Source organism: Nesoenas mayeri (assembly GCF_963082525.1).
Source record: "Nesoenas mayeri genome assembly, chromosome: 20".
NCBI classification, from domain to species: domain Eukaryota; kingdom Metazoa; phylum Chordata; class Aves; order Columbiformes; family Columbidae; genus Nesoenas; species Nesoenas mayeri.
Genome location: NC_137569.1, coordinates 3,137,343 through 3,155,119, shown reverse-complemented (window position 1 = coordinate 3,155,119; position 17,777 = coordinate 3,137,343). Strand labels below are relative to the sequence as shown.

At 44.4% G+C, this 17,777-nt stretch overlaps 1 protein-coding gene across 5 annotated transcripts in view; it reads left to right on the top strand.

Moving 5' to 3' along the window:
• Positions 1–17,777, top strand: part of VPS53 (VPS53 subunit of GARP complex) — a 59,348-nt gene that overhangs the window by 12,030 nt on the left and 29,541 nt on the right. For 3 of the 5 annotated variants that reach the window (XM_080356950.1, XM_080356948.1, XM_080356951.1), the window contains 8 exons: positions 4,924–5,010; positions 5,294–5,409; positions 6,505–6,624; positions 12,609–12,687; positions 13,601–13,744; positions 14,845–14,987; positions 15,602–15,743; positions 17,184–17,285. In XM_080356950.1, the coding sequence (XP_080213076.1) occupies positions 4,924–5,010; positions 5,294–5,409; positions 6,505–6,624; positions 12,609–12,687; positions 13,601–13,744; positions 14,845–14,987; positions 15,602–15,743; positions 17,184–17,285 (933 nt within the window). Of the gene's footprint in view, positions 1–1,635; positions 1,661–4,923; positions 5,011–5,293; positions 5,410–6,504; positions 6,625–12,608; positions 12,688–13,600; positions 13,745–14,844; positions 14,988–15,601; positions 15,744–17,183; positions 17,286–17,777 lie in introns of those variants that run through there. The other 2 variants (XM_080356952.1, XM_080356949.1) reach the window with 2 other exon arrangements.

Sequence of the window (17,777 nt, the reverse complement as noted above, 5' to 3'; positions counted from 1 at the left end):
GGTTTTGTCTTGCTGCAGATCTTTTTTAGTATTTTCTTTCTCTTTCTCTTAGGCTTTGCTTAGAGGATTGTGCAACTTACGCAATTTATGTTTAAATGGCCGTGGCACTCTGGTGCACATTAGATGCATGACTAAAATGTGTAAAATCACACGCTGAAGCGAGACCGCGGGGCAGCTCCGGTGTGCGGGGCTGGGCGGTGGGATACAACCTCGCAGCTTGGAGGGTGTTGGAGCAGCACGGGAATGCAGTTCAGGAGTTAAAATGCAGGTTTTCAACCAGCAAACCTGGAAATCACCTCTCGCTTCACCCCCCGTGTCTGTCAGTGTTCGTGGAGCTGTTCAGCACCGGGGGGTTGATTTCTAAGCACCACGTGGGGGGTTAAGTGAAGGGGCAATAGGAGCAACTTTAAGCTTGGTGCAGTGCTGGACATAATCTGCTTTGTTGATTTAAAGCGCAGCCTTAGTGGTGAGGACTGGAGCTGGTAACAGAAAACTCTGTTCTTTAGTGACAATTGCAGTGGTTATGTAGCATTTGATGAACTCCTTGGGTAGAAACCTACTAAAAACAACCCAAGGGTGCTGAGCCCTTGGGGTCTGTGTGCTGGGGCCGTCGCTGGCGCAGCCGCTGTAAAACCAAAGAGTTTTCTCTAAAATGAAATTGCACGAAGAATCAGAGCGTATTTCCGTCCTCTCTCAACCTGGAGGGACTCATTTGTGGCAGAAATTGTTGGGCTGGTCACAGCGCACAGGACTTGCTTTGAAATCTCTGCAACTGGGGCTCCGTGGGGAATTGAGGATGGGAACTTATTTTTAGTCGTGGTCTAGGTTCTCATTGATCTGGGCTGCGAGTGCGGCAGCAAATGAAAGAAGCATTAACGCTCTGTATTCAAGAGTGGGGACCGATCCAGGAGCATTAAATTCTCAGCATCCTGACCACAGCCCAATTTGTAACATTAAAAATACATTTGGATGCTGTGAATTTGGCAGATGTGTCAAGTGTCTATAAAATCCTTAGTAGAGGGCAGCTTTCTGATGTGAGTAATAACATCCAATTGAAACGTATATTGGCTAGAATCAAATAAAACCAGCACATTTCTAGCACAACACCAGTCAGCATATGGAAACTATCGAGGTATTTTAACCATAACTGGGGACAGAATAGTGTTAATTCAGTCCTCAAGCAAGCAGACTCTGAAAATTTACTTCTTACCCCAGTCTTGTAGTAACACACAGACCTCTTTTGATTCCTCTCTTTCCATATTTCCAACTACCTCAAAATTTGCTTGCACGAGGTTCCTGATAGGGAGAATAAAGAGAGATTTATAAATCAGCCCACCCGCTAATGAGGAGGAAGAGGCTCCATCCGCCTGTAGCGGCCGTGGGCATTCAGAGAGACCCACTGTAACTCACTGAATTGTTTTCTTGGCTTGACTATTGTTGCTAATACTGGTTTTGCGAGTGTTAATGTCAGCCTGGTGCTGTAAATCCCTGGAACGTAACCTTTGAGAGGACGCATCGCTTCAAAATGGGATGAATTAGATGTGGTCTCGTCACACCTCTTACTTGGGTTATTTTCTTTCCTCTTTTTGCTGCTTGGAAGATCCGGTGTGAAAAGGTGGCACGAGGGATGACTGCAGGCTGACCTGAGAAACTGCTCAGGGTAATGCCAAGTAAAGCGATTTTTTAGACTGTCTTTTTCTTAGTGATTCACGCTTTACCTTTACCCCCGATGCTTTTTCACTGGCGTGTTTGGACTCTCCCTGTTGCATCTGGAGGTGAAGAAGGTTGGAGACCCACAGCTGATACAAGTGCCGTGTTTTTCCCTCTGGCTTTGGAGAATTTGATTGAAACCCGCGTAGCGGAGGATCAGACACACTACACCAGCGGAGGAGGAAGGTGATACGGAGCCGAAACCCGCCTCATATTGAGTGTTCTGTCTGGAGTCTCTCGCTGGTCCTGCCCTCTGCTAAATTTACTGGTTTGGGAGCAGCCGGGTACCCTGGGGACAAACATTACGGGTGTAACGGACGGGGTGAACGATGGCTCTGCCTCTCGAGCGGTCGAGTCCTCCCCGTGCCGTGTTTCTCAGCTGGTGCCGGGCGTTCGGGGACCTCGGAGGTTGCATAAAGTTTAATAAATAATGCTGATGGGTTAATTGTAGCTTGCAGGCTCAGTTGTTGATTAGAGTCATATGGTGTTTTTCCAGTACATCGCAACCTTAATTTCAACATCCTCGTTTCGACGGATTCTGTCTCCAGTCTCTTTTATTTATTTGGGGTCCTCTGCCCCCGAAATGAACTGCTGTTGTAGGAAAGGAAACACAATAACTTAACTTTTGTCCTCGTTTGGGCTGCATACATTTACATGTTTCCCAGTTGCACTGGCGAGGAGATCAATAAATTAGTGATGCGAGGTGAACGCCGCGTCGAGCCGCAGATGTGAGATTGCTGGAGGTCGTTCATCACCTAAACCAGTTTTGCTGGAATAAGAGTAATTCTGAGTCTTTCTGTTGTTTCGGTTTTAGAATTTCTGTCCAAAATAAACCATCTATTTATACAATAATAACAAATGCGGTAAGAAAATTCCTTTAAAATTCACAGTTTACTGTCTTAATGGGAGCAGAGTGTGAAATGGATTCTCCCCAGTGCAGCTACGGTTTCCCCTCCACCGTTTTACAGGTGAAAGAAGAATCGTTAGCTACATTAATAAACTTCTGTATTACACTTTGAACAATTAGACCTACTTTCACGCCCTAGATGCTGGTGTATAATCCCTTAATAATGAACACCATTTATCAAATACGAGGTGTTTACTCAAAAATCAAATTTACATTTCCTTGAGTTTGCTCCTTGCTTTACTCCATCTTTACAGCAACCAGGAAGGTGAAGATTTGTTCCATTATTGGTTAGTTTTCTTTATTTCCTTCCTCTATATTCAGTATTTTACTTTCAGATGCTACAATTAGAATGTTACAGCCCACAAGCATTCATAGTTTTATAACTAAAGAACCATAGGAAAGTTTAATTGTGGTTTTTATGTAAGAAGTAACGCTTCTAATTTGGTTCTGAACTTCCCATCAGGTCGACTTGACCGTGCCCTCTTGACTTTTCACACAGTGTTACTTTCAGCAAATCTTATGTAAGTTTGAAGAAATGTTTTCATCTCTAAATGCAGACTATATAAAAACCAAGCAGGTCGATGAATTAGTGTGTCGTGACTCAAATAAGGAATAGGCAGCTCTTTTTTGGGAGAGCAGCTAAAGATTTATGTCTTAATGGCTGAGCAAATATTTGGAAGCAGGTTTTGAGATGTAAAATGAGTGTTTATGGGCAACTCGGATTTGCTCAGGTCTAAGTTTGCTCTCGAGTTCCATGCATATTTATCTCAAATGTGGAGTAATTCTGAGATGGCCTTGGCCGTGGGTGTGAAGGGGGATAACGGCTCTTGTCGGAGAATCCTTTTGTCGGCTGGTGAAATCCTCGTCTCTTCTGGGGATGGAGCAGCTCTGCCTTCCCCAGGACCACGCGCAGCAATTAGCATTTCACATTAGTGCTGAAGCAAAGGGAAACGCAGCAATTGGCGTCTGTGAAGAATTTCGGTTGGACTTTATTTTTTGCAGAGCTCTCCAAATTGTAGAATATGCGGGATGGTTACTTGCTTAATAACCCACTTGAGTAACGTGCTGCAGTCGCGGGCCTGAGTACAGAGACGTAGTGAAATCTGTTGAAAGGAGCATTCTTTAGTCCTTTGGTTTGCACTTAATCCACATGCCTTTAAATGGAAGAGAAGGGAAATTCTTATTGTGAAACGTGGCTGAAGGAGAAGGTAGGTGGTGGTTGTTTCTGATCTAGTTTCCCCTGCAGCACATTAGTGTGTCCCTGGTCACTACACGATCTCGGTGTGACACTAACAAAGCGTTAACTTTCACATCATTCAGAAGATATTTCAGAGTCTTTTTTGTTTTTCCCCCTCTGGAAAATGAATTATAAACCGTTTCCAGCTTTTCTACTTTTATTATAACGTAGCTATGTTCCAGCAAAAGCTCCTGGCAGATTGTTCGCTCGTACATTTCCAAATGAAGATGTGTTAAATTTATTTGCTGAAGGAGCTTGTAGCTTGTGCTGTAACCTTGGTCATGGGACTGGATATAAAACCGGAGGGACGGGAGCCCGTTTAACAGCGGGAAACAAAGCGGAGCTGGAAATATTATCAGACTGGGAAGGCAAAACGTGTTGAATTACTCCAGAAGTCGAGTTTTGGACGCGTGATTTGGGACACGCGGCTTCGCTCATTGAGTCCACGTGTGGTTCACGCTGGGTGTGTGAGGTCGGGATGCTCCGCGGTTCTATAAAGGGGAGCAGGTACCCCAAGAAGCTTTCAGAAAATAGCACAGAAATCCAGGCAAGGTCTGTTTCCCATACTCGACCCCCTTCACCTGCTGAACCCGAGGATGATATGCCGCTAATTCAGTGAGACGTTTAGGCATGCACTCAGCGTTCTATATGTAACGTTGCGTATTTTTTATTTAGATTTAATGGTGAGCATAGAGGTTTTGCGAAGGATTCATGTTCCTTCTCTAAATACATATCGATTGGCGGCAAGTTCTATGTGTTTTTCCACACTCAGAGAATCAAAATTCATTGCAGTAACCTTAAACCTATTCATAGTTCATATTACAGAAGGGCTTTCAGAGAATATATTGATCAGCTTTTGCCAGAGCGTTATTATAAAATGGATGCTGAAAATCTCGCCTACTCGGGTTAAAAATCCCAATGTGGTAAATTGATTTTTGATGTGCTGGCCGCATTTTCTTTGTAAAAAACCAGCTCCCAGCCCAGGGGCTGTAGGTGCAACTGTGTATTTCTGAGAAGGTGAAAACCGAATGCAGGTTTTCTTTCCGCTCTGATCTTGTTTCTTTTCCAGGCCCTGGAAGAAGCCCAGGCAGCCATTCAACAGCTCTTCGGGAAAATTAAGGATATTAAAGACAAGGCTGAAAAATCTGAACAAATGGTGAGCAGCAGTTTCTTTCTCATCTTTGAAAGCGGGGACACTGACTTTTGCATCCAGTTCTCATTAAGAAGGGAACATTTTTGTCTTTGCTCTTGCTGACTGGTAGGTAATTTGCTGTAGAGCGCGTGTTGAACCTGTACCCGTGTCCACGTGTTGACGTGGCTGTGGAACTAACACATCTCTAATCGCAAAAAAGAGGAGAGCGTGTTTCTTGTCTCCTTAACGTTTTGTTGCTGTGGCTTGATATTTAACCAGAGTCTTGTTTGTTTTCTTCATTCATTAGGTTAAAGAAATCACACGAGATATCAAGCAGCTGGATCACGCCAAGCGGCATCTGACCACATCCATCACCACCCTCAACCACCTGCACATGCTGGCGGGGGGGGTGGATTCACTCGAGTAAGTAACGCGGATTTGTGGGGGTACTCGGGTGGCACAGCTGGGTTCTCCAGTTCGGTGCAGTGCTCTGAATGGGTCTGTGACAGCTGCTTGTTCTTCTGGAGGGAAGTTTGCTTAAGAGGTTCCAGTCTTGATTTCTGCTGGCTTTCTGTGCTGCTCTGAGGGACCTGCAACCTGTGTTGCTGTATTTAATGGTTTGCGGCCATCGATTGCTCGAATTGCTGTGTTGATCCTTGACGATAAGGACTTATTAAAGAGTAAGCTAGTCTGTCCAGTTTAGTGAACATTGGGATGTTCTCTTCAGGGATTTGGGGGTATTTTTATCACTCTTATGTCTTAAACTAGAGTGAGCTTACTATGTCAGCAAGGTCTACTCTAGTTCTGAGAATGAATTCAAAGCAGCCTTACAGCTTGTACTGTGTATGAAGTGGGGTTAGACGTTTGTAATAATCCTTCAAGGGTTTTTTTAATGTGCTCGAGGAACACACAAGCTAAGGAAATTCAGTTTTTTACATATTGCATCTGTGAAGCATCGTAGCAAATTCTGCATGAACGCTGGGTTGTTTGGAGTAAAATTTTACTTAGGCTCTATTGGAATGGTCCTAAAGGATGAAGTAAAAATAAATAAACTTGATTTTCTTTTTCAGTCGGTTCCCTGTGAAAGTTATTAACAGAAAAGTCAAGGCTAACAGCTTTCCAGCATAATGATTCTCCTCCCTGTGAAGCCTTAACTCGCACTTTGTGTGTGATGACGAATGGCTTAACTCAGGTCATTATAGTGAAATAACATTTACTGCCTCCGGACCCACGCTGGGAAGCGGATGCATTCAGTAGTTTACATGTTCTTTGCCAAGTGTTGCTTTTGACATTTCTGCTTTTTGAGGCATTGTTAGATGTGTGCTGGATTGGTTTATTTTAGCATCGGTTAAGTGAAATTTTAAGGCTGCATTGGAATGTTAATGAAGAGTTGTGTATTTTAGAAAAAGAAAGGTCAATAGGGACCGGCATGACGCAGTGTGGCTGAGGTGACCCGTGGAATTACCACCCAGGATTTTCGTTGAACCTGCCTTTGTAAATGTTCCGTTTCCTCTGCAGGGCTATGACCAGGAGGAGACAATACGGAGAAGTTGCCAACCTTCTCCAAGGTGTCGTGAACGTGTTAGAGCACTTCAACAAATACATGGGGATTCCTCAGATTCGACAGCTTTCCGAAAGGTAAAGTGATCAAACCCTGAGTGCTCGCATGCCTGCTGTGAAGAAAGGTCAGAAAATGCATTAGGTAGAATGGGTTTCTCAAGGGTGTAAAGGCTGGAGATGGTCCTTGGAGCTTCTTTCCAGCCAAAACAAACACGTTAAAATTGAACAGAGTTTGCTCAAGTCTTGAGCAGCCTATTCTGTTAAATATCAGTAATCAGTACGCATGTAATCCATGAATGATCTGCGCTTCTCGTTGGTGAGCTTTTTAATTTACCTACCTGGAGTCATTAGTGGAAGTGCAAATTCTTTTGAGATCTTCACGTGCAGGAGTTTGTGGTGAACCCTGAGGCGATGCTTTCTCCTTCTTAACAGCGCGGTGATGCGGTTCAGCAGCATGGCATGAAGCAGAAATATATACATTAACATCGTGGTGCTTGGGGCCCCTTTCTGCCCAGACATCTGCCTTGCTGCTGTTGAGTTGCTGTCAGGGTGCAGAGCTGCCCCAGGGTTTGGGCAGTCAGGGTTTCTTTTGGTGCGTTTGCCATACTCAGTTATTCTGAGCACCCTGAGTTTCTTCTGAGCACCCTGAGTTTCTTCTGCCCAAACCTGCTCCCATTGCCCAATTCTGCTGAGATTTGAGGCTTCCAGCACATCTTCCCAAAACCACCTGCAGCACTGCTCTAAACATTTGTGCTGAGCTTATATAGTCTTGATTTTGTGAAGTTACATGTTGGAAGGTGATGAGTTTAGGTGCAGCTCCAGCAGCCAGTGCCCACTGTTCTCAGCAGCAGGTGGGGGCTCAGTGGTGACTGAGCCACAGATCTCCTGGGGTCTTGATTTTGTTTGGGACGTGACTGTTGGGTGTCAAGGGAACGAGACCCTCCCTGTTCTGGGAGCCGAAACCTCCCATTCGTGTCTTACAGCTGGCCTGATTTCTCTCACATCACACATGTTGTTTGCTTTACAGTCCGTCGTAGTGCTGAGCGCAGCTCAGAGGTGAAAACAGCCTAATAACGTTAGGGATGAACCTTCTTAATGGCAGGACCATACCTGATAGTGTTTCTTTTCAGTGTGAGAATTGCAGATCTGTCAGCACCATCCTCTTGATGCCAAAGATGACTTTGCTTGTTATGGAGGAGCCTTCCAGGCACAGTAATTAATGAATTTTTCTGGTGACTCCCTTTGCTAAGACAGCAGCTGGCTGCCTGTGCTGTTTAGTGATGGAAACAGTGTTTGAGTGATTTGTTTGTAATATTTTCATGTAAATCTGTTGGACTTTTCTTTACGGTATAGATCGCTCTTCCAAAAAACCCAGATGGAATCCATGAGACGGAGCAAAAGAAAAATCCACCCTCAATCTAGAGAGGGAGATGGGGCTTTGTTTCAACAAAGCATTTGACTATAAGCATTTGCTTAAATGAACATCAAGGAAATATAAACATATGTCAGTGCTTTTCTGAATGTAGGCTGTTGTCTATTCCAACCTCATGCTCAGAAAGATAACTTGCTTCATTTTCTTCCAGCGTGGTAATGCCCTTGGGCAGAAACCTGCTGTCATTTGGCCGTTTTAAGGCCAAATATAATTTAAGCCTTAGTGCAGAATTCTGGCTGGTTTTCCCTTTCTGATGGATGATTATTTAATACTTTTGCAGTTGCTGATAACTGGAGAAAACAATTCACGCTGCTGCTAAAAAGCCCAGTGGTTTCGAGTCACGCCAGAGAGACTGGCAAGGACACGGAGGAAAACTTCTTTTGTTTTATTCTCCCTTCGAGATAAGGATCTGAAAAGCTCGAGAAAGTCTGTTCCTCCTATTTTTAGAATCGCCTCGACAGGGTTTTCCTTCCAGTGTTTACACAGGGAGAGTTGCACCATCTGGTAGCGATAGAAGCGGCTGCTTGTGGGGCGAAAGGAGCGCTGCGCGGGGTGCTGCTGGTGCTTTCCTGCTCTGACAATCGCTCCAGGGAGGTCTATGGCTCGGGAATATCTGCTCTGCAGTTTGACTGCTACACGTGTACGTATTAGGGCCCAATTTGGAGTTGGCTTTTCCCTCTCTGTGCTTGGAAATACTTTCACGATTCCTGCAAAATCAAAGGGATTTTGCCCCTCTGTGGAACTGCTGGGGTTTGGTATCTCCTGAATTGGGTTTAACGGGACAAGTGAAGCCTCTTGGATGTTTGTAAAGGCAAGAAATGCTTTACTAGGTGTTGGCACAGACCCGTGACAGTAACCAAAGTCTGTTATATACAATAACTCTATTATACACACTGCTAAACAAGCAGATTCTGTTGCTTTCTTTAATAAAGAGCCTCTTTTTCTTGGTGTGAATGGCGTGAAGCCAAATACGAATGGGACACCATGAGAAGTTCCTGCTTGGTGGTGTTGGATGTGCTCTTTGCCATGGGCTGTTCACTTTATGTTCCTGCTCCTAGATGCTGTGAAAAGTGAAAACTAATGTGTTTTTCCTGTGTTTTCCACCTGTTATGTCCCTTTGAAAATAACCAAACAAAACCCCACTGCGAGGATTCATTGGAAACCTGACCGAACTCTCAATTAATTGGCTTCTTATGCGGATCCTGTTGAGTGTTGACATAAAAATGTCACAGCTCACATCCAAACGTAAATATTTTCCTAATCGTGTTCCTAAAACAACTTCTCGTATGGTGCATTGGAAGTTGTTTGTTGTAGTAAACAAGAATATTCTGTTATCTCTTGATCCTTTTCTGTTTTCTGCCTGTGGAGGGGAGGGTACAATTAGTGGTCACAAACCCACCCATGAAAGTGGCCGTGAAAGCTTAGCAGATAGTGGAAAAAAGCCTGGAAAGTATTGAGGAGAAAGATGATTACAAGTTTGCCACAGAAAAACAGGCTTGCTCAGCCTCTTTTTATCTCAGCAAGCTGCCAGGCGTAGTTTAAGATTTCTAGTAGCTTTGGCTGAAGGAATTGTGGTTTCTAGTGATTTAATGTCATTTGAAACATAACAGTGGGTTTTCTTGGGTTGTTGTTTATAAAGGCAGGGGAAACAGAGAACAAAAGCCACTAATAATAAAACAAAAGTCAGAGGAACAGAAATCGCTAATGCGTGGGACGGCAACGCTTTGGCACACGCGAGCAGCCCCAAGACGAGGCAGCTCCTGCTGCGATGGCGCCGGTGGCTGCTGCCACCCCAGGGAGGGATAACGCTCATCACACCCACCTGAGAAGAGATCCCACATCTGGTATCAGAGGTCCGACATCTGAGAGATCCCACATCTCAGAGAATCCCACATCTGGTATCAGAGGTCCCACATCTCAGAGATCCCACATCTGGTATCAGAGGTCCCACTTCTCAGAGGTCCCACATCTGGTATCAGAGGTCCCACATCTGGTATCAGAGGTCCCACATCTGGTATCAGAGGTCCCACATCTGGTATCAGTGATCCCACATCTCAGAGGTCCCAAACCCACATCTCAGAGATCCCAAATCTCAGAGATCCCAAATCTCAGAGATCCCAAATCTGGTATCAGAGATCCCACATCTCAGAGATCCCAAACCCACATCTCAGAGATCCCAAATCTCAGAGATCCCAAATCTGGTATCAGAGATCCCACATCTCAGAGATCCCACATCTGGTATCAGAGATCCCACATCTCAGACGTCCCACATCTGGTATCAGAGGTCCCACATCTCAGAGATCCCAAATCCACATCTCAGAGATCCCACATCTGGTATCAGAGATCCCAAATCTGGTATCAGAGATCCCACATCTCAGAGATCCCAAATCCACATCTGGTATCAGAGATCCCACATCTCAGAGGTCCCAAATCTGCTATCAGATCCCCAATGCGTTATCAGCCCAGAGCGCCCGAGGCTGCTGAGCCTTAGCAGGTTAATTCACTTTCCATGAGTGTGGTTAAACACACTCCATACATGTGCAGAATTGGTCCTTCAGGAGTGAATCCAGCCACAGGTCGAGGATTTTACCGCTGCATTTTCCACCCCATGAGGATTATTCTGAATTATCACAGGACTCGCAGCTTTCCACAGGGAGCGAAGTGCCCGTGTTCTCTGAAGAGGTGGCACAAAGGTTTCCATGTTTCTGGATAGGTTCTTATGTATAGAGCGATAGTTCATGGGAGGGCAGTGAGGCTCCTTGTCATTGCCCACACCTACCTAAACATTTGGCTACTCTGATGTCTATTCCCTATCCGTATCTTACAAAATATAAAGAAAAGGCTAAATCTCATTTTCCTGGTTTGCTTTTGAGAAATTTTAAAGCAGGACATTTTTTTTTTAAATATATATTTTAACATGCCGGTTCAGCGAGGCATTCATGCAAGTTTCTTGAATTAAGGATATGAGAATCCCCATTAAGACTGCCCTTAAGTACTTTTCTGAATCAGAGCCTAAACCAACAAAGCCCGCGGACGGGGCTTTTAACTGCCTGACAGTGCCTGTGTTAAATTTGTTTAGTCTTTAGGAATCCAGCTGCTGCTCTTTCTTCGGTGCCTCTCAGTGCTGTGCAGCTGTCGTCGAATGGGAAGGTCCCCGTAGCTGGTTGTAAGGAAAGAAAAACCACAGCTAACACATCCAGTTTATACAAACTCATTCATTTCTGCGACTCCTAATACTAAAGGCTTCTTGTTTCTCCATTATTTAAAAGCTAGAAATTTTCAGTCCATGTTTAGTGTCTTTTTTTCTTCTTCACTTCCTAAGCTGGGGAGGGTTTAGTTCTGTGGTGGCTTCTCACATGAATTACTAGTGTTTGTGCAATTTAGGCAGGATTATACCTGTAGTTGTGGCTGCGGGGCTGAGTTCCGCCTTATTGCTTAAATTTCCCACTCTTATTTCAACATATTAGTGAATCCCTTTTGTTTTACAGTTCTGAAGGTGTTAACTGGGGATCTGTTACACCTGGAGGGGTAGAGGAGTTTCTAAACATTCCTATGAAGCAAAGAGCCTAAGTGAGAATTAAGTTTGACATTGCAGGCACGAAGCTTTTCCAGCAAAATGCCCATCAATAAATCCTGGATAAGGCAGCTCATACATCCAGTTAAATCACAGATATAAAGTTATATTTCAACCGTCACTTTTAAAGGACTAGAATTTGCATTTGGCACCGTTAAAGATCATTCCTTGATAAGGTGGAGGAGTCTTAAACAAAAAAACAAATGTCCAAATTCTTCTCCTCACAGTCTGAACAAACATTTCAGAAGGTAAATGTAGCCACTCTTTGTAACAAATCAATCTAATGGAAAAATCCACTGCTTTGAATGATCATTTTAGACCTTAAGGCATTTCCAGTATAATAAAAAGTGATGGAAGAATTCAAGGGCTGCAGTGGGGTTTAAGTGCTTAACTGTTTGTTTTGGCTCTTTCTAGCACGTGTAGGCATTTCCATTTCCCTAAAAGTACCAATTAAGCCATATTGACTTTTATTTCTGGAAATTGGAAGCTTTATTCTCTCAGCTAAATAAAGAGCAAGATTGTGGTTTGTTCAAAACTTTTTCACCCGTTTCGTACCTTCGCTCTTTTATGCTTCTTAAGACGTGGAGGATTTATAGGGTAAAACCGCTGCCAACACCATTCACGTGGACGCATTTAAAAGTAGGTCAGTGCACCTGGAGCCGTGAAAGGTTCGCGGTGAAGATTGAGGCATCGTGGAGCTTTTTCCATGTCAGAAACGTACTTTTGTTGACATGCGATCAACATGTGTAAAGATCAATTGATCACGTTGGCATTAAAGGAACCCTGCTGATCTCTCAGCTGATTAACTGGCCCTTACTCACTAAATTGCAGCGAGGACGGTTCTGCTGGAGCTCAGGCTGTAGAGCTGGAGTTGTCATCCTGGTGTGGCTCAGGGAGCAAACGCTCTCCCAGTTTTGACATACAGACCTTCTTATTATGGCGATTTTCTTTAGCTTGCTCTCTTTTTTTTGTCCCTTTAAAACCCTTGTGTAGCTGTGAGTGTTTCAATCTTTGTAGGAAAATTTGCAGCCATGAAACACGTTGTCCCCTCCGCAGGGTGAAGGCGGCGCAGAATGAGCTGGGCCAGCAGATCCTGGCTGACTTTGAGGAAGCTTTTCCTTCTCAAGGTACAAAGGTAAAGTTCTCACTTCCCCTCTTCCTCCCATTGAAAAGTGTTGCTGAAAACCATTCAATATAATTCTCGTCGGGTTGAATCCCATTTTACTCATAGCTTGGATCTCTCTCTGTTTCAGGAGTTGTTTTAGAAAGCAAATGAGTCTCTTGGACTGAAGGGCTAATGCACCAAATGTGCTTCCCCAAAATTATGCATCCAGACGTTTGCAAACAGTTTTGGGGGAGGTGTGAATTTGAATTTATTTTAAAGCCAATACTAGTTCTGTCTTCCAAAGTACCAGCTCTGCTGGTTTCTTCATCAAACTAACAAGTTTAGGAATGAGGGAACTATTTGGAGAACAGCTCTTTGATGAAGGGCAAATCTGTGTCCATGTGAAGCAACATCAAAAGAGCATTTTTTAAAAACTTTTCTAAATTTTCTGCCTTCTCCACTAATGTCATAATGTGCACAAAACAGACCAACAGATGCTACTTCAAGTGTAGCAAACTGATCATCTCTAGGCTGCTTTTTTTCCCCATTAAAATGAGCTTCAGGTTTGCAAACAAGGGGTTTGCTTGTCCCACTTGTCAGCTGCTTCTCTTAACTGTTCTTCGGAATATCTGCACTGATGAAAAGCTTTGTAAGAAGTGATGGGACAGCAGTTCTTTCTGTAGACAGAGCAGCTGCCCTTCTGCAGTGAGGAGCTTCCTGGCTCCTGAGCTCCAGAACAGTTTTACAGCCAGTGGAATGGAGGCTGCTCAGTTTTCATCCAACAGAAGATGAAGAATTGATGATAAAGAGTAGCAGCAGAAGCATCAAAAAAGAGAAGAACGATGGGAAAGGATAAAAACAAGAGAACCTGGATGCAGTACAATTTACAATCACCGGTTCAGCTATTTAACCTTAAATCATTTGTTCCTGTTTATTTCAACAGAGGCCTGGTGGACCCAGCAATGTCCTACGTGATGCGTGTCTGGTCGCCAACGTCCTGGATCCCAGAATCAAACAGGAAATCATCAAGAAGTTTATTAAACAACACCTCTCGGAGTACCTGGTCCTTTTCCAGGAAAACCAAGATGTAAGGGAAGCTTGGCAAGCGACGTTTGGATGTTGCACTTTGCTCCGTTGGTGTTCATGAAGTTCACGTTCCCCGGGTTCCTGTGGTGAAGTGTTTCTGAGCCGGTGGCCCAAGGAGCTGGGAGGCAACGTCCCCTCTGCCAGGGTGATTTCCTCCCCAGCTCTGCACATGCTTTCCCCTCCTATCATAAATATATACATTCGAGTGAGATATGTATTTTCTACCCTGTAAAGGGTTGAAAAATCAGACTCTGTAAATTGCAAACCCCAAAACATTTAAAAACAACACCACCTCCCATCAAACAAACCCAAAAATATACCCAAAATGCATAAGAAGGCGGGCAGGGATTTCCAGGAAGCGGATTAATCTTTGTAGTTAATTTATAAACTTCCTGTCTTCATGCTAACAGCTCTTTTAAAATTTACTATAATCATCTTGGACTTGAGGAAAAAAAGCCCCAATAACCAAACAAAACCCACTTCAGATCAAAATGTATTTCAACGATTTTGAAATTTTGACATTTTGTGACAGAAAGGAGAAAAAGGCTAAAATGCTTCATTTTAAATAGCATTTTTCCATCAAAGATTTTTGCTTTAATCTTTCTACTTAATGATGATAAACACTAATATTAGAAGTGGGGGGGGGAAAATCACATCCTGCTCAGGTTGTATCAATTCTTGTAGAAGTTTGCGAGTCCACAGTGCCCAGAGTGTGAAAACCAGCTGAACATGAGAATCCAGGAATTCCTGTGTTCTCATCCCACTGTTAACTCTGATTTCTCTGTCTGCGAAACAAGGAGGGTGGGAAGAAATCAATTATTATTGAGTTTTCAATAGTACCCCCATGATTTAGGAGCCCTGCTATCCTCATTTTCAACAGAACTTGCACTCTTAATTGGCACAAGATGGTGTTTGCAGTCTGGCGTGTGTTTAAGCATTTGAAGAACGACTGTTAGCATTCAAAGTATTATTAATAGTGGTCAGGTTGGCTTTGATCGATCGCCCAAGCCGCTCCGCGGAACTGCGGCAGCGCCGTTAAGCAGCCGGGCTGAATGTGAGCAGCTGCCGTTGTTAAGGATGCTGTTCTCTGTCTTCTTTCAGGTGGCGTGGCTGGATAAGATCGACAGGCGCTACGCTTGGATCAAGCGTCAGCTGGTGGACTACGAGGAGAAGTACGGGCGCATGTTCCCGCAGGAGTGGTGCATGACGGAGCGCATCGCCGTGGAGTTCTGCCACGTCACCAGGTGAGCATTTTAAACGCAACAGGTTGGCTCGTCTGCCGCCTGATTGATCGTATATCCATTTGTCCATAGACAAATATCGGTGTGGAATTGTCTGTGATTAAAAGCGAGTGGAGAGCGAGGACCCTGAGAAGTGTCACTGAAATGGCAAGTGCTGTTTGTTGAGAGAGTGAGGTGATGTGGACAATATTCAGTGTAACAGAGATAAAAATCAGTCGTATTAGAAGCTGAGTGAAGTAGCGTGAGCGTCACGCTGTGACTGCCTCTCCCCGAGCTCTTTGCCAGCCAGAGATGGGACCAGCTGTGTCCCAGTAGCACCATCGCCTTTGTTCTGGGACCCCAACAGGGACACTGTGCTTCCCGAGTGTTGGCGGTGCGGGATACGCTGGGTGTTGGGAGATGGGCTCCTGTTACCCACAAAGCTGTAAACATCTGTGGTTTTGTTCAAAGTGTGATCCAAGCAGTTTTATGCCAGAGAGCATCTTAGGAATTAGCTTGAATTTTGTGGTGGAAATGTCACTAGGGAATAGACTGAACTACAAAGTTAGGTTTCAGATCTTTCTATTTATCGAAAACCACATCTCTTTTTTTTTTCCTGTTTCCACCCTCTCTTTCAGGACAGAGCTTGCTAAGATAATGCGCACAAGAGCAAAGGAGATTGAGGTGAAATTGCTTTTGTTTGCAATTCAAAGGACAACCAACTTTGAAGGACTTCTAGCTAAACGCTTCTCAGGTTGCACCCTCGCCGATGGGACAGTGGTAAGGGGATTTCTAAAGAGCAACTCCTTAGTCCACAGCTGCTTTGGGGGCAAAAAGCTCCCTATCACACGTGGCTGTGGCAATGGGAAGTGGCAGGTTAGGCCAGGCTCAGTGGGTTGTAATTGGGAAGGTGATTCTTGATCTTGCAAAGTGTAGTAAAAAAGATGGCATAAAGCTCAAAAAACTACAGTTTATGTGCTTTTTTGGTTCTCCTGGGCACTGTGCTGTTTACAACTGTTTGCTATGGAGAACCACAAAGTAATTACGGCATGGTGACTGCATTATAATGTTTGTTCTCTGCATGTCGATGACACATTATAACTAAAAGTCCCTTCTTCTCTTCATTTCCAGTTACCACACGTTCACCACACGGTACCAGCTCTCACTGCCACACTGTCTGCTGGGTTAGTCTTATTTTCAGGGGCATTGGTAGCTTCTACTTTTCAGTGTCTCATTTGGTAGATCATAAAGGCAGAGCCAACAGAAACAGCTCAGTGAGTATCTCTGGGCTTTTTCTGCCTGCAGTCTCAGCCAAAAGCTCTGCCAGCCAAGTGTCCTGGGAGCACAGAGTCCACGTGTGGCTCAGAAGCCACTGGTTTGAGGTTGGCTTCTCTGTCCAGCTGGTGTCTTCAAGCCTTCTTGGATGTGCTAATTCAGCCTACCAGGCAATCCTGCTGAAGCTGTTTGTAATTTACTGCGGATCAGTAGGTGCCGCTAATTAAAAAGAGGAGCCCTGTAAGGTTTTCCTCCTGGCTGAATTTAGATCTCTCAAGGATATGGCTTTGTTTTTTTGACAAATTTCATGAGAAATTTGCAGCTTTAATTAAATTGGCTTCACTGGGTTGTTATCCCTTTGGAGGAGGTAGGTACAGAAATTGTTATCACTGAGAAAAACAGAAGGGGAACGCGTGGCTTGAAATGAAAGAAAATCCTCTTTGTCCCCCTTTGTGAGCTGCCTAGAGGCTACGGCACTCTGGATGTCACCATCTGACTTGTTTTGTATACAAAATGAAGGCCATAATTATAAATAGCTGTCTGGGGAGTGCACAGCGGGGACGAGCAGTGATGCAGGATCCACTGCAGCAGCAGTTTTGGCATCTGCTGTCGCGGGTCCTCCTGGCAGAGACCGCCTGCTTTGGCATGTGTGGTTTGAGAGAGTGGAGATCCAGCACTGGTCAAAACACTCTTTCTGGGGACAATTCAGGTGGGTGGGTGATTGTGTGTGCAAGAAGAGGAGGCTGTAAGAGGGTGCTGAAGGTGAAGGGTGCTGGTGGAGTGATGGAGAGGGAGCCAGACCCCGTGGTCCTGTGCTCTGGTCTTTTTGGAGAGGCACAGCCTCTGCAGTCACCTCCATGCTTGAAGGGCTTAGTAAAGCAAAACTGTGTGTGAGAGGGGTCAAAACAGACCATTCTCTGAGAAGATTCCTCTTTTTTTTGACAGAAGAAACCAGAAGTGCCACCTCCCTCCACCAACCCATTTCTGGAGGATGAAACTGGGACAGAGACAGATGAGATTGTGATTGAGAAAAGTGATACGGACAAAGTAAGTCTTTGAAGTTCTCCAGTTGTCAAGGGAGGCAATCTCTGTGTCAAAATCTCTGGTGGTGCCTAAGCTTTTCCCATCACATTGATTTGAAAGGTTTGTTTTTCACAGCAATTAATTTAGTGCAGTTTTGATCCTTTGTGCAGCGTACAGGCTCCCAGTACGACCATGGTTTGCTCTGGCTCACTTCCCTGAAACCAAAGCAATCTTTATTTCAGTTAATAATGTGGAGACAACCCTGCCACGTGAGAGTGAGTTGGATTCTGTTCTAACCCGTGCAGCAACAGCTCAAAAGTAACTACAGGATTTCTGTCAAAGAAAGATGAACTAGCGTAGTTGGGTTTTCAGACCCCAGGAGAAACTCCCACTGCAAGGAGTTGCAATTTGTATTTTGCTTTGTCAGCCAAACAAACAAAGTCTGGAATCACCAGGCAACTCATTGAACTTTCAAGTGTCAAGTTTCAGATTTTCACTCCTAATATATTACTTCTG